Source organism: Eptesicus fuscus, chromosome 14 (assembly GCF_027574615.1).
Source record: "Eptesicus fuscus isolate TK198812 chromosome 14, DD_ASM_mEF_20220401, whole genome shotgun sequence".
In the NCBI taxonomy this organism is placed as follows: domain Eukaryota; kingdom Metazoa; phylum Chordata; class Mammalia; order Chiroptera; family Vespertilionidae; genus Eptesicus; species Eptesicus fuscus.
Window position 1 is genome coordinate 83543032 of NC_072486.1, and position 13137 is coordinate 83556168.

Consider the following 13137-nt stretch of genomic DNA (forward strand, 5'->3'; position numbering starts at 1 on the left):
TCTTGTAGATGGAGATGTAGTCCTTTTTCTTCTGCTTAGCATCTCCGTCCCCTTACACAATCCAGTCCTTTTCCTCCTCCTTTCTATGTTGATGTTTTATGGTGCGTTCTTAACAAATTGCAGCAGCTCTAGGTACTTGTCTTGCTGTTTTTCTTTACCTTTGTTATAATTGTTTAGTGCCCTATTCTGAAGTAGAGGTGCCGTTTCCTGCTCTGTCTGTCATTCCACTCACAGTTTAAAAAAATATTTTTATTGATTTCAGAGAGGAAGGGAGAGGGAGAGAGATAGAAACATCAATAATGAGAATCACTGATCGGCCACCTCCTGCACGCCCCCCACTGGAGACCGAGCCCGCAACCCGGGTATGAGCCCTCAACTGGAATCGAACCGTGATCCCCCCTGCGGACACTCCATCCACTGAGCCACACTGGCGGGCCCCTCACAGTGTTGCTGCTGCTGTCTTTTTGCTTCAGGTGGAGGAGCCCCTGTAAGCGTCCTTGTGATGTGGTCCGAGGTGGTGAATGCCCTCAGCGCTCGGTGGTCTGGGAAGCCTTCGTTTCCCCACCAGCCGGAAGGATGACTTCGTGGATTTCTTTTCCTGGGCTGGTGGCTTCTCTCTTTCCATATTTTGAGTGTATAGTTTCACCCTCTTCTAGCCTGCAGGGTTTCTACTGAGAAAGACGAAGGTCATTGAATGGAGTTTTCTCTGTCTTTTTGTTCCCTGTCTGCCTTGAGAATTCTTTATCATTAACTTTTGACAGTTTTAATACAAAGTGTTTTGGAGAAGTCTTTTTGCATTGAGATATATGTTCTGTTGGCTTCTCGAACTGGAATGGCATTTTCTTCCCTGGGTTTCAGAAGTCCTCCTGGGGAGCTCATCATCCTTGTGCTGCCCTGTAATGGGGTCAGAGAGTGCTTGTATTGTTTCTTTATTTTTCTCGCTCCTAGTTCTCTCTCTTCTCCCACCTGAATCTTTTCTAGGTTTCTGTCTTGGAGCTCACAAATTCTCCTTTCCCTATGTTCTGCTCTATTTCCAGTCTCTCTAATGCATTCTTTATCCCATTTATTGAGTTCTTCAGATCCAGAATTGGTTTGGTGCTTTTTGTAGTTTTGGTCTTTTTGGTAAAGTATTCCTTTTGCTCATTAATTTTTATTCCTGAGCTTATTGAACTTCCTTTCTGAGGTTTTCTTGTATCTCATTGAGTTTCTTCATGACCGTGATCTTGAATTCTCTGTCATCTGAATCCGGCATTCCGTGGCTCTGACTTGGGTTCTGGAATTGTCATGATCTTTCTGTGACCATGTTACCTTGTCTGCTCATGGTGCTCGATGAGTTGTTCCTTGGCAGTTGAAGTCGAAGTTCTTTTCTTGTTCAGGTAGGTTTGAGCCTGACAGTGAGCACGCTGGTGCCGAGAGGACGCTCTTCTGTTCTCCAGCAGGTGGCGCTGTAGTGCAGGCTGTGGTTTCTCTCACCTGTGCATATAGCACCTGGTGGCCAGGGTGGGGGTGCTCTCGCTAGGTCTTGGGGCACCACCACTGTGGTGGTGGGGGTGTGGGGGGTGGGGGTTGCTGGGTTTGCTGGCCCACAGCACTGCCCCCTGTTGCTTGTGGTCACAAGAAATTGTAGCCAGGAGGCCACAGTGCGTCTCTGCTGCTGTTAGAGGAGGGAGCGGATTCTTGGGCAGCAGTGCTGCTTCTGCCCTCTGGCCCTTTGCTGGGTCTAGTGTGGAGGTCGCACCTCGACCCTCCCCTATTATTGTGTCAGCTGGGGCCACAGTAGCCACTGAGCGGCATCTGCAGACACCGTCCCTGCCCTTCACTGTCCCGCCTGCCCTACGTCTCCGACACGCCCCCGCAGATGTGCTGATGCGTGGGTCTGGCAGCGTGTTTGTGAGCTAGCCGAGGAGCCCGGGCTGGATGACAGACGTCTGTCGGTAACTGTCAGGGAGATACAAACAAAGGCGTCTTCTTGATCCGCCAGGAGGCTGACGGCGACTGTCTAGTTTTAAATGATAAACTGCATGTTTTGCTTTGTGTTCTTTAAAGTCAATTTGTCTTAAAGTTTTAAAAAACATGATTATTGTTTGTAGGACTATGAAGATGACTTTGAGGTTTGTGATGATGATAGCACGAATGAGCCAGAACCAAGTGAGAAAATAGAAGAACTTCCTCCAGCCAGAAAAAAGGAGATACAAGAAATTCAGAACGCCATCAACGCAGAAAATGAGCGGGTTGGCGAGCTGTCGTCGAAGCTGTTTCAGAAGCAAGGTCGATCGGAGCGTGAGCGGGAGCCGGGGGCCGGTACGTGGTGGGGCTGCGTGTGCCCCCGGGAGCCGGCCTGGTCCCTGTGACTCCCGGCAGGCGGCACTCAGAGGGCAGCGTGCTGGCCAGTGTGCTGCGGGGTGTCTGCAGCGGGAGCGCAGACAGCCTCTGCTCCGGCCGGGCCGGCGGGCCGGGGGCGGCTGTGCACGGTCAGTGCAGCGGTGCTCACGTGGGCCCCACCCTGCTCGTCCCCCTGTGCTGTCAGTCTGCCCGCCGATCTCGCGTGTCCACCCAGGAGGCTCAGAGGCATCCAGAGCCGGCGCGGCGGGAAAGGTCCGAACGGGGCCCACTGAGCGTGTCTCGGGGTTTCTTTATGACATAGAATGTGATTTGCTCAGAAATTCTTGGCATCTTGTTATAACAATGATACTTGTAAGAGCAGGAGTAAATATTTTTAAATTATAGGGAAAAACTATGACATCTTGATAAATTCACACTAAAATTAATACAATATGCCAACTAGGACAATATTAAAATTCTTATTGGATGATATGCTACTTTAAATCATCTAGTAAAACAAATCGTAAGTAATAGGTAAGTTAATTATGACTGATGGTTGATGCGATGCAATAATCCAGTGAAGGCTGGGCAGATGGTTATTGCCCTCACAGCTGTGCCTGTTGCGGAGGATTATAGAACATTCTCCCAACGTGCAGCTAAATACATCTGAGGCGGTGGTGACGCTCTCTGCGGAGCCGCAGGTGTGGGGTCGGGGGCCTGCTGTGGTGTTGCTGAGATTCTGTAAGATTTTATTCTGAAATTTCTGGTTTTCTTAGCAGAAATTTGAATTACCTTCTTAAAAAATTATTCATGTCCTTCATTGTTTCGGTAACTATGGCCTTTAATAGCTCGATTGACAAGACTTGACAACCCCCATTGAGACATTACTTTGTTGTCTTTTTTATTTGAAAGAAGTGTTCACTCTGGTGACACTGCTGCCCAGACAGATGTTGCTGCCCTCCGGGACCCGCCGAACGCCGAGCCAGCCTGGCCCGCAGAGCTCGTCCTCCTGTGGGAGGGGCCGTGGGTGGCCTCGATGGCACCGCTCTGTCACGCGCTGTGTGCTCCTGAGCAGGACCTTACCCTCTCTGTGCTTCCGCTTCCTTCCTGTAGAACAGGGCGAGGCCTTCCTTAGGCGGTGCGGGACGGTCAGCATGTCTTCAGCAGCGACTGCCAGTGCGGACAGCCACCGCCACTTGGCCTGAGAGAGGGCTCATGCCTGTGTCCTGCTGCCCAGCCCCAGCTGTCCTCGTGGTATTTCTGTGCACTGCCCTGCCGCACCTGTGCTCACTGTCCTAGTTGCTTATAAACTGCACACCTGCTCCCTTTTCAGGGCAATAGGAAACCATTTTCCAGGGCACGAGGCTATGCCGAGGTATTTGAAAGCGTTTCTAACCTCTGAAAGGTGAACTGTGTACTTGATTGGCGAGGGTGTATTTCCCGAGTGCTGACACGTGGCATTTGCGAGCCGTGGCAGGGTGTCGGCCGTTATTCCAGCCGTAACCCTGTGCCGTGAACATCGTCCAGTTTCCTCATTGCTCAGCAGGCTCCTGACATCTGCATGTGCATACAGCTGGCAGAACTCGCCCGTCCACACGGCCTGGTTCACCCTCGTGCCGCGCTGTCCTGTGTGGATGTCCCGCAGCACAGGAGAAGGGCCTGAACACCCTGCTCAGGGTCCCGGCGGGTGAATGGCAGAGCTCCCAGCCAGCATCCCACGCATTCCCTCTGCTGGCCCGGGGGACTCGATAAAACGGCGTGAGGGCACGAGAGACCATTGAAGTAAACGTTTGAACAAACAGTCGTGGCAGTCAGTCGGCACAGGAAACCACAGGAAGCCTTGGAGGGCAGAGGAGAGTTGACATCCTTTGTGCGGAGGAGGGCAGTGGGCGGAGCTTCCACCGAGACCCCCTTCTGTCTGGGCACTGCCTTGGACCTGAGCCTGGAAAGGGTCAACGTTAACTTGCCTCCCACTCTGTTCGTGTCCCAGCTCCCTGACTAGAGCATGCATTTCGAAGGGGCCCGGGGAGAGTGGGAGGAATGTAGACTGCATGGTAGTGGCTCTGAAATATTTCTTTTTTTTTTTTTTTTTTTTTTTTTTTTTTTTTTTTTTTTTTTTTTTTTAGCATTTTAATTTTTTTTTTATTTTATTTTTTTTTATTTTTTTTTTTTTATTTATTTTTTTTTTAATATTTTTATTGAGGTATTATATGTGTACATATCTTACTATTACCCCCCACCCCAAACCCACACATGCCCTCCCCCCCCAGAGTTTTGCGTCCATTGTTTATGCTTATATGCATGCATACAAGTCCTTCGTTTGATTTCATAACTCCCCCACCTTTCCAAACTTTCCCCCTGTACTTTGAAAGTCTGTTTGATGCTTTACTGACTCTGTATCTATCTTTTTGTTCACCACTTTATAATGTTCTTTACTATCCCTAAATGAGTGAGATCATGTGGTATTTTTCTTTCATTGACTGGCTTATTTCACTTAGCATAATGTTCTCCAATTCCATCCAGGTTGCTGCAAATGATGAGAATTCCTTCTTTTTTATGGCAGCATAGTATTCCATTGTGTAGATGTACCACAGTTTTCCGATCCATTCATCTGCTGATGGGCACCTAGGCTGTTTCCAAATCTTAGCTATTGTAAATTGTGCTGCTATGAACATAGTGGTGCATATATCCTTTCTGATTGGTGTTTCTAGTTTCTTCGGATATATTCCCAGGAGTGGGATTACTGGGTCAAATGGGAGTTCCATTTTCAGTTTTTTGAGGAAACTCCATACTGTTCTCCACAGTGGCTGCACCAGTCTGCATTCCCACCAGCAGTGCACGAGGGTTCCTTTTTCTCCGCATCCTCGCCAACACTTGTTGTTTGTTGATTTGTTGATGATAGCCATTCTGACAGGTGTGAGATGGTACCTCATTGTTGTTTTGATTTGCATCTCTCGGATAATAAGTGACTTTGAACATGTTTTCATGTGTCTCTTGGCCTTCCTTCTGTCTTCTTTTGAAAATATTCTGTTTAGGTCTGTTGCCCATTTTTTTATTGGATCATTTATCTTCCTCTTATTAAGTTGCATAAGCTGCCTGTAGATGTTGGAGATTAAACCTTTATCAGTGATAGCATTTGCAAATATGTTTTCCCATGCGGTGGGCTTTCTTGTTGTTTTGTTGATGGTTTCTTTTGCTGTAAAAAAGCTTTTTATTTTGATGTAGTCCCATTTGTTAATTTTCTCTTTAGCTTCCATTGCCCTAGGGGCAGTGTCAGTGAAGAAGTTCTTTTGGCATATGTCTGAGATTTTGTTGCCTGTGGAGTCCTCTAGTATTTTTATGGTTTCCCGTCTTATGTTTAAGTCCTGTATCCATTTTGAGTTTATTTTTGTGTATGGTGTAAGTTGGTGATCTAGTTTCATTTTTTTGCATGTATCTGTCCAGTTTACCCAACACCATTTATTGAAGAGACTGTCTTGACTCCATTGTATGTTCATGCCTCCTTTGTCAAATATTAATTGAGCATAGTGGTTTGGGTCGATATCTGGGTTCTCTATTCTGTTCCATTGATCAATATGTCTGTTCTTGTGCCAGTACCAGGCTGTTTTGAGAACAGTGGCTTTGTAATACAGCTTGAAATCTGGTATTGAGATCCCACCTACTTTATTCTTCTTTCTGAGGATTGCTGAGGCTAGTCGGGGTCTTTTTTTATTCCAGATGAATTTTTGGAGAGTTCTTTCTAGGTCTGTGAAATATGCTGTTGGTATTTTGATGGGGAGTGCATTGAATCTGTAGATTGCTTTGGGTAGTATGGACATTTTAATGATGTTGATTCTACCAATCCAGGAACATGGTATGTTCTTCCATCTGTTTACGTCTTCCTCTATCTCTTTTTTCAGTGTCCTGTAGTTTTCTGCGTATAGGTCTTTTACCTCCTTAGTTAAGTTTATTCCTAGGTATCTTAATTTTTTTGGTGCGATGGTAAATGGGATTGCTTTTTTAGTCTCTCTTTCTGTAAGTTCATTATTGGTGTATAGAAAAGCCATAGATTTCTTGGCGTTAATTTTGTATCCCGCAACATTGCCGAATTCATTTATTAAGTCTATTAGTTTTTTGATGGAATCTTTTGGGTTTTTTATGTACAATATCATGTCATCTGCAAATAAGGACAGCTTCACTTCTTCTTTTCCAATTTGGATGCCTCTTATTTCTTCTTCTTGCCTAATTGCGATAGCTAATACTTCCAGTACTATGTCAAACAGGAGTGGTGAGAGTGGGCATCCCTGTCTTGTTCCTGTTCTTAGGGGAAATGGTTTTAGTTTTTGCCCATTGAGTATGATGTTTGCTGTGGGTTTATCATAAATAGCTTTTATTATGTTGAGGTACGAGCCTTCTATTCCCACCTTGTTGAGAGTTTTTATCAAGAAAGGGTGTTGGATTTTGTCAAATGCTTTTTCTGCATCTATTGATATGACTATGTGATTTTTATCTCTCAATTTGTTTATGTGATGTATCACGTTTATTGATTTGCGGATATTGTACCATCCTTGCATTCCTGGAATAAATCCTACTTGGTCATGGTGTATTATCTTTCTGATGTACTGCTGGAGCCGATTTGCTAGAATTTTGTTGAGGATTTTGGCATCAATGTTCATGAGGGATATTGGCCTGTAATTCTCTTTCATTGAGTTGTCTTTATCTGGTTTTGGTATTAGGGTGATGCTGGCTTCATAGAAGGAGCCTGGAAGTGTTCCTTCCTCTTGAATTTTTTGGAATAGTCTGAGGAGGATAGGTTTTAGTTCTTCCTTGAAAGTTTGATAAAACTCTCCAGTGAAGCCATCTGGCCCCGGGCTTTTGTTTGCCGGAAGCTTTTTGATGACTGCTTCAATTTCTTCCATAGTTACTGGCATGTTGAGCTGTTTAGAATCTTCCTGATTAAGTTTTGGAAGGTTGTATTTTTCTAGGAATATGTCGATTTCCTCTAGGTTGTCCAGTTTGTTGGAATAGAGTTGTTCGTAGTATTTTGTAACAATCCTTTGTATCTCAGCGGGATCTGTTGTTATTTCACCTCTTTCATTTCTGATTTTGTTTATTTGGGTCCTCTCTCTTTGCTTCTTGGTGAGCCTGGCTAGAGGTCCATCAATCTTGTTTATCCTTTCAAAGAACCAGCTCTTGGTTTTGTTGATCTTTTGTATTGTTTCTTTGGTCTCTATGTCGTTTATCTCCGCTCTGATCTTTATTATTTCTTTCCTTCTGCTTACACTGGGCTTATCTTGTTGCTCTCTCTCTAACTCTTTGAGTTGTTGGGTTAGGTAATTTATTACCATTGTTTCTTGTTTTTTGAAGTAGGTTTGTAGAGCTATGAACTTCCCTCTCAGGACTGCTTTCATTGTGTCCCATAGATTTTGGATTGTTGTGTTTTCATTGTCGTTTGTTGCCATGATGTTTTTTATTTCTTCCTTGATGTCTTTGGTAACCCAGTCATGGTTTAATAACATGCTGTTTAGTCTCCAAGTATTTGATTTCTTTGGGTTGTTTTTATTGTAGTTGATTTCCAGTTTTATGCCACTGTGATCTGAGAAGATACTTGATATGATTTCTATCTTCTTGAATTTGTAGAGACTTTGCCTATGTCCTAACATATGGTCTATCTTTGAAAATGACCCATGTGCACTTGAGAAGAATGTATATTCTGTGGCTTTGGGGTGAAATGTTCTGAAGATGTCGATTAATTCCATCTGTTCTAGTGAGTCATTTAGGTTTGATGTTTCTTTGCTGATGTTTAGTTTAGAGGATTTGTCCAATGGTGATAGTGGGGTATTGAAGTCTCCTACTATGATTGTATTACTGTCAATCTCTCCTTTGATATCTTCCAGGAGTTTTTTAATGTATCTTGGTGCTCCTGTATTGGGTGCATATATGTTTACCAGAGTTATTTCTTCTTGTTGGATTTCTCCCTTTAGTATTATGAAGTGGCCTTCATTATCTCTTGTTATGTCCTTCACTTTGAGATCTAATTTGTCAGATATAAGTATTGCAACCCCAGCTTTTTTTTCATTTCCATTTGCCTGGAAAACCTTTTTCCATCCCTTTACTCTCAGTCTGTATGCATCCTTTTTTTTGAGGTGGGTTTCCTGTAGACAGCAGATATCTGGGTTTTGTTTTCTTATCCAGTCTGTTACCCTGTGTCTTTTGATTGGGGCATTCAATCCATTTACATTTAAAGTTATTATTGATAGGTACTTATTTGACGCCATTTTTATTCTATACCCCTGTGTACCTTCTTTGCTTCCTATTTCTTTCTTTTTTTTACAGCAGACCCTTTAGCATTTCTTTCATTGCTGGTTTGGTGGTGATAAACTCCCTTAGTCCTTTTTTGTCTGTGAAGCTCCTGATTTCACCTTCAATTTTGATTGATAGCCTTGCTGGGTACAGTATTCTTGGATTTAGACCCTTCCTTTGCATGACTTGGTATATTTCATTCCATTCCCTTCTGGCCTGATGAGTTTCTGTTGAGAAATCAGTTGCTAGTCTGATGGGGGTTCCTTTGTATGTAACTGTCTGTCTCTCTCTGGCCGCTTGTAAGATTCTTACTTTGTCGTTGGTGTTTGCCAACTTAACTATAATGTGCCTTGGCGTCGGTCTTTTGGGGTTCATTTTGCTTGGAACTCTGTGAGCTTCTTGGATTTGTGTGGGTTTTTTCTTCCCTATATCAGGGAAGTTTTCTGTTATTATTTCTTCAAACAGGTTTTCTATTCCTTGCTCAGTTTCCTTTCCTTCTGGCACCCCTATTATCCTGATGTTGTTTTGTTTTGTATTGTCCCGAAGTTCCCTTACGCTCTCCTCAATCTTTCTAATTTTTGTTTCTAGAAGCTGTTGTAATTGGGTATTTTTTTCCATCTTGTCTTCTAGCTCACTTATGCGGTCCTCTGCTTCATCTAGTCTACTCTTGATGCTTTCTATTGAGTTCTTTACAGCAGCAATGTCATTTTTCATTTCTTCTTGGTTCTTCTTCATTTCTTCTTGGTTCTTACTCATATTGTCGAATTTGTCTTCCATCCTTTTCAGCCACCCTATGATCATTTCTCTGAATTCTTTCTCTGATAGGTTGTTTGCCTCTAAATCGTTTACTTCCTTTTCTGGTGATGCCTGTTTCTCTTTCCTGTGGGGGCTGTTTCTTTGTCTCCCCATGGTCTCTCTTCTCCGGATGTCTGGTTATATAGATTTCTCTCTCTGGCGTTGATTTAAAGGTATAAAATACAACACAACCAGGCACAACAGACAAGGCACTGAACAGAATTGTATTCACGATATTAATAACCTCCAATAAAGGTAACCACCAGAGAAAGACAAATTAGGGAATAGGAGTGGAAGAGGGAGAGTAAAAAGAAAGAACAACAACGAAAAAACAAAACAAAACAAAACAAAAAAAACAACGAGTGTGAATCTGAACTTGGGAAAAGAGCAGAAAGAAAGAAAAGAAAAAGAAATAACAGAAAAGAAAAATAAAAGAAAAAAAAAAGTAAGAGAGACAAGAATGATACTAAGAGAGAAAAGGGGAACAAACTATATATATGGGGAGTAAACTCCACTAGGACAACCACTATTCCCAGCAAATTCCAGCAACACGAGCCTGGAAATTAATACAAACTGCAACAGCAGCTAATATCAAGTGAGGCAAGGGAAAACAAAAGTAAAAAACAAACAAAAACAAAGCAAACAAAAGAACCAACCAAACCAACAAAAAGAATAATCAAAACAATCTCATAAAAAAGCATAAAAATTCAATCTAATCAACATTCAAGCAAACAACAACAAAAGGCCCGAGAGAAAAATAATTTTTTTAAAGTAGCGTAGAGAGAGGTTTGTATGGATTTGGAGCAGGGGGTTGGGAATTAGATAATATAAGTAGGGTGAAGTTTTAGCAGGGAGTAAACTGAAAAAGTAGGGAAAATCTAAAGCCAGAAAGGGTTAAGATAAACTGGGGACCAAAATGGGAAAGGTTGGGAGGAGAGTGATGGCATAATGTTAGCTTTGAGATAGGGTAAAACGATTGTAAGGGAAAGATGCAAATCGAATGTAGGACACTAATCCAAAAAAAAAAGAAAGAGAAAATCAAATGACATTAAAAAAAAAAAAAAAAAGTAAAATAATAGTAATAATAGTGTTGATTGAAAATAAAAATGTAATAATTAAAAAGGTGAAAATCGAGTGAGGAAAAAGAAAAAAAATTAGTTTCTTAAGTAAAAGATGCAAAAAATGAAAATAAAAAAATATGAGAATAAAAAATTTTAAAAATTGAAAAAAGAATTGAAAATTAAAAAATAGGAAGACTAAAATGTGCAGTAGCGGCTGTCATTCACTTCCTCTATTATTCTGTTTGGTACGCCTTTTTCCCAGTCTGGGCGGTATTTCAGTTCAGCTTCATTCCAGGGCTCCTCAGTGTTGGAAGCCAGTCCTGCTTTTTAAGCCAGCCGTGTCTTAATTTCTCGTATTTATTTTTAATTACACCAGAGACAATTAGCGTTTCAGCCCCTGGGTGGCAGTGTTTCTGAATTGACTTCCGGGCCTCTCTAGCTCTTTTTTCTTTTTTTTTTTTTTTTTTTTTTCCCCTCTATGGCACTCACTACTGGTTTGTGGAGATGTGCGCCTCAGAGCTGCCTCTCTGATGGTCACACGCAGCTCTGGTCCCCAGGTTCCGAAAAAACACCTTCCCCCTGCAGTCTTTCAGGGTTTCCGCCTGGGTTTACCTCTGTATTGGGCTTAGCAATCAGAGTCGGAAAGAGCCCAGGTGTGCGGACCGTGGGTCTGTGCCCCAGACTAAGGAGCCTGCACTCCTTTGAAAATTCTTAGTCTGACCCTCCTCGTCAGATTAAAATGAGTTGCTTTCAAGAGGTCACTTCTGTTAGCAGCTCAGAAGACCCCCCTCCTCATTCACGGATCAGGGCAGTTCCAACTGCCTCCGATTTTTCTAGGCACAGACCTCCCGGCTCCTGCCGGTCCTGCGGTCCTGCGGCTGCCTCGCTTCCCTCACCCAGCGCTTCCCTCACCCACCGCGGGGATTAGAAACCGCCCCTCATTTCAGGCGAAATCTGACCTTTCCGTGGTGCAGTGAAGAGTTTCTTTGAATCCGAATGTTTGCGCTGATAGGGGACCGGTGGTCTGGTGCTCGCAGCAGCTCAGTGTTTGCAGTTGTCGCGGAAAGTCAGGTTTCCACGAAAATCCTTCTTTCCTTGCAAGATGGCGAGGCGCCTGGCGAGCCCGCAGCTCCAGGAGGGGACCCAGCCCCTGTGGGTGCTGCGCGGTCAGAGGAACACTGCCCAGCACTCCCCCGCCTTCTCCTGGAGTTTAGCTGTCCCTTGGCTTGCCCACATACACTCCCTCTGCGAGCCTCTGCTGCTCCGACTCTCCGCCCCAGGAACAGACTCCAAACCCGACTCTATTCCGTCGCCATTTTCGATAATCCCCTGAAATATTTCTAACTCTCCTGTGTGATTGGCGCATACACAGTAAGTTTTGCTTTGTTGCCTGAAAGTTTTACATGAAAGTAGCAGAGGCGGCCTCTTAAGTGCTCGTGAGCGATGTTTATCAGTATGTTAGTCATGGGCTATAATTTTTAAATATGCTGCTAACAGTTTTACGCTTGACATTTTTTGCTTGAAATAATTTGTTTCAAAAAAATTGTTGTTGTTGTTTTCTGTACAGACGCAAACAGTTCACCTTCCAGAGCCCCTGTTTGTGGAATTTTTGTGGATTTTGCAACCGCCTCACAACGCCAAAAGAGTCGGACTCAGGCCCTTAAGCAAAAGTAGGTGTCCTGGGAATTGGCAGAAGGTATTATGGAGTTTTAGTGTATTTTTCTTCAGTATGCTTTTACAAATAGAGCTTTTGTTTCACTACTGACTGTACATTCTTTAATCTGTGCCGTGTTTCTCTGCGTCACTGTCATGTTAGAGCAGGCGTGTGCTGGTCCAGATGCTCAGCATCTAACGCGCTAGATTTGTACTTACCTGGGAGGCACCCTAGTTTGGCTGAGGCAGAATCCCGCTCACGCATATCACATGAATTATTCTGGGTCAAAAATTATATATTGAATATTTAAAAAGAAAACTTAAAAAAAATCAAAAGCTGAAACTTGAATAGATTAATGATAAATAATAATTTTAAAGTTTCTGAGAAAAATGTAGGGCTACTTTGTAGAGATGTGTCATTGTGTTGTAAGGAAATGAGGTACGGAGGAGAAAAACACAGCTGCAGAGCACCGATACCCAGGTGTAGGTTTGGTACATTCACTAGCAATGTGGGGCAAATAGATGCCTGCCTTACAGTGTGCTCAAGACCAGTTCCAGATGGAGGAAGAGAAAAGCGAGTAAGAGAGCATAGGTAACATAAGCAGTTTTCTCAGTGATAGGAAAGGAGTTTCTGAGAATTAAGTCCGGCCAGTGAGGCTCAGTGGTTGAGCATCGACCTATGAAGCAGGAGGTCACAGTTTGATTCCCGGTCAGGGCACATGCCAGGGTTGTAGGCTTGATCCCCAGTGTGGGGCGTGCAGGAGGCAGTCCATTAATGATTTTCTCTCATCATTGATGTTTCTCCCTATTTTCCCTCTCTCTCCTCTCTGACATCAATAAATATATATATATATATTTTAAAACAGACACAATGTTAAATTTCTGTAAGGTGCAATACTCTATAAACTTGATAAATTTAAAGGTGATTGACCAAATTGGGAAAATATGTTAGCAAAATGGATGCCATTTGTTACTATTTTATTGAGGATTTTAACATCTATGTTCATCAGGAATATTGGCCTGT

The 13137-nt window shown here is 43.2% G+C and overlaps 1 protein-coding gene across 4 annotated transcripts in view; it reads left to right on the top strand.

Moving 5' to 3' along the window:
• Nucleotides 1-13137, top strand: part of DYNC2I1 (dynein 2 intermediate chain 1) — a 77527-nt gene that overhangs the window by 33633 nt on the left and 30757 nt on the right. For all 4 annotated transcript variants that reach the window (XM_054726154.1, XM_054726155.1, XM_054726156.1 and 1 more), the window contains 2 exons: nucleotides 2091-2301; nucleotides 12028-12130. In XM_054726154.1, coding sequence (XP_054582129.1) covers nucleotides 2091-2301; nucleotides 12028-12130 — 314 coding nt within the window. The remainder of the gene's footprint in view (nucleotides 1-2090; nucleotides 2302-12027; nucleotides 12131-13137) is intronic.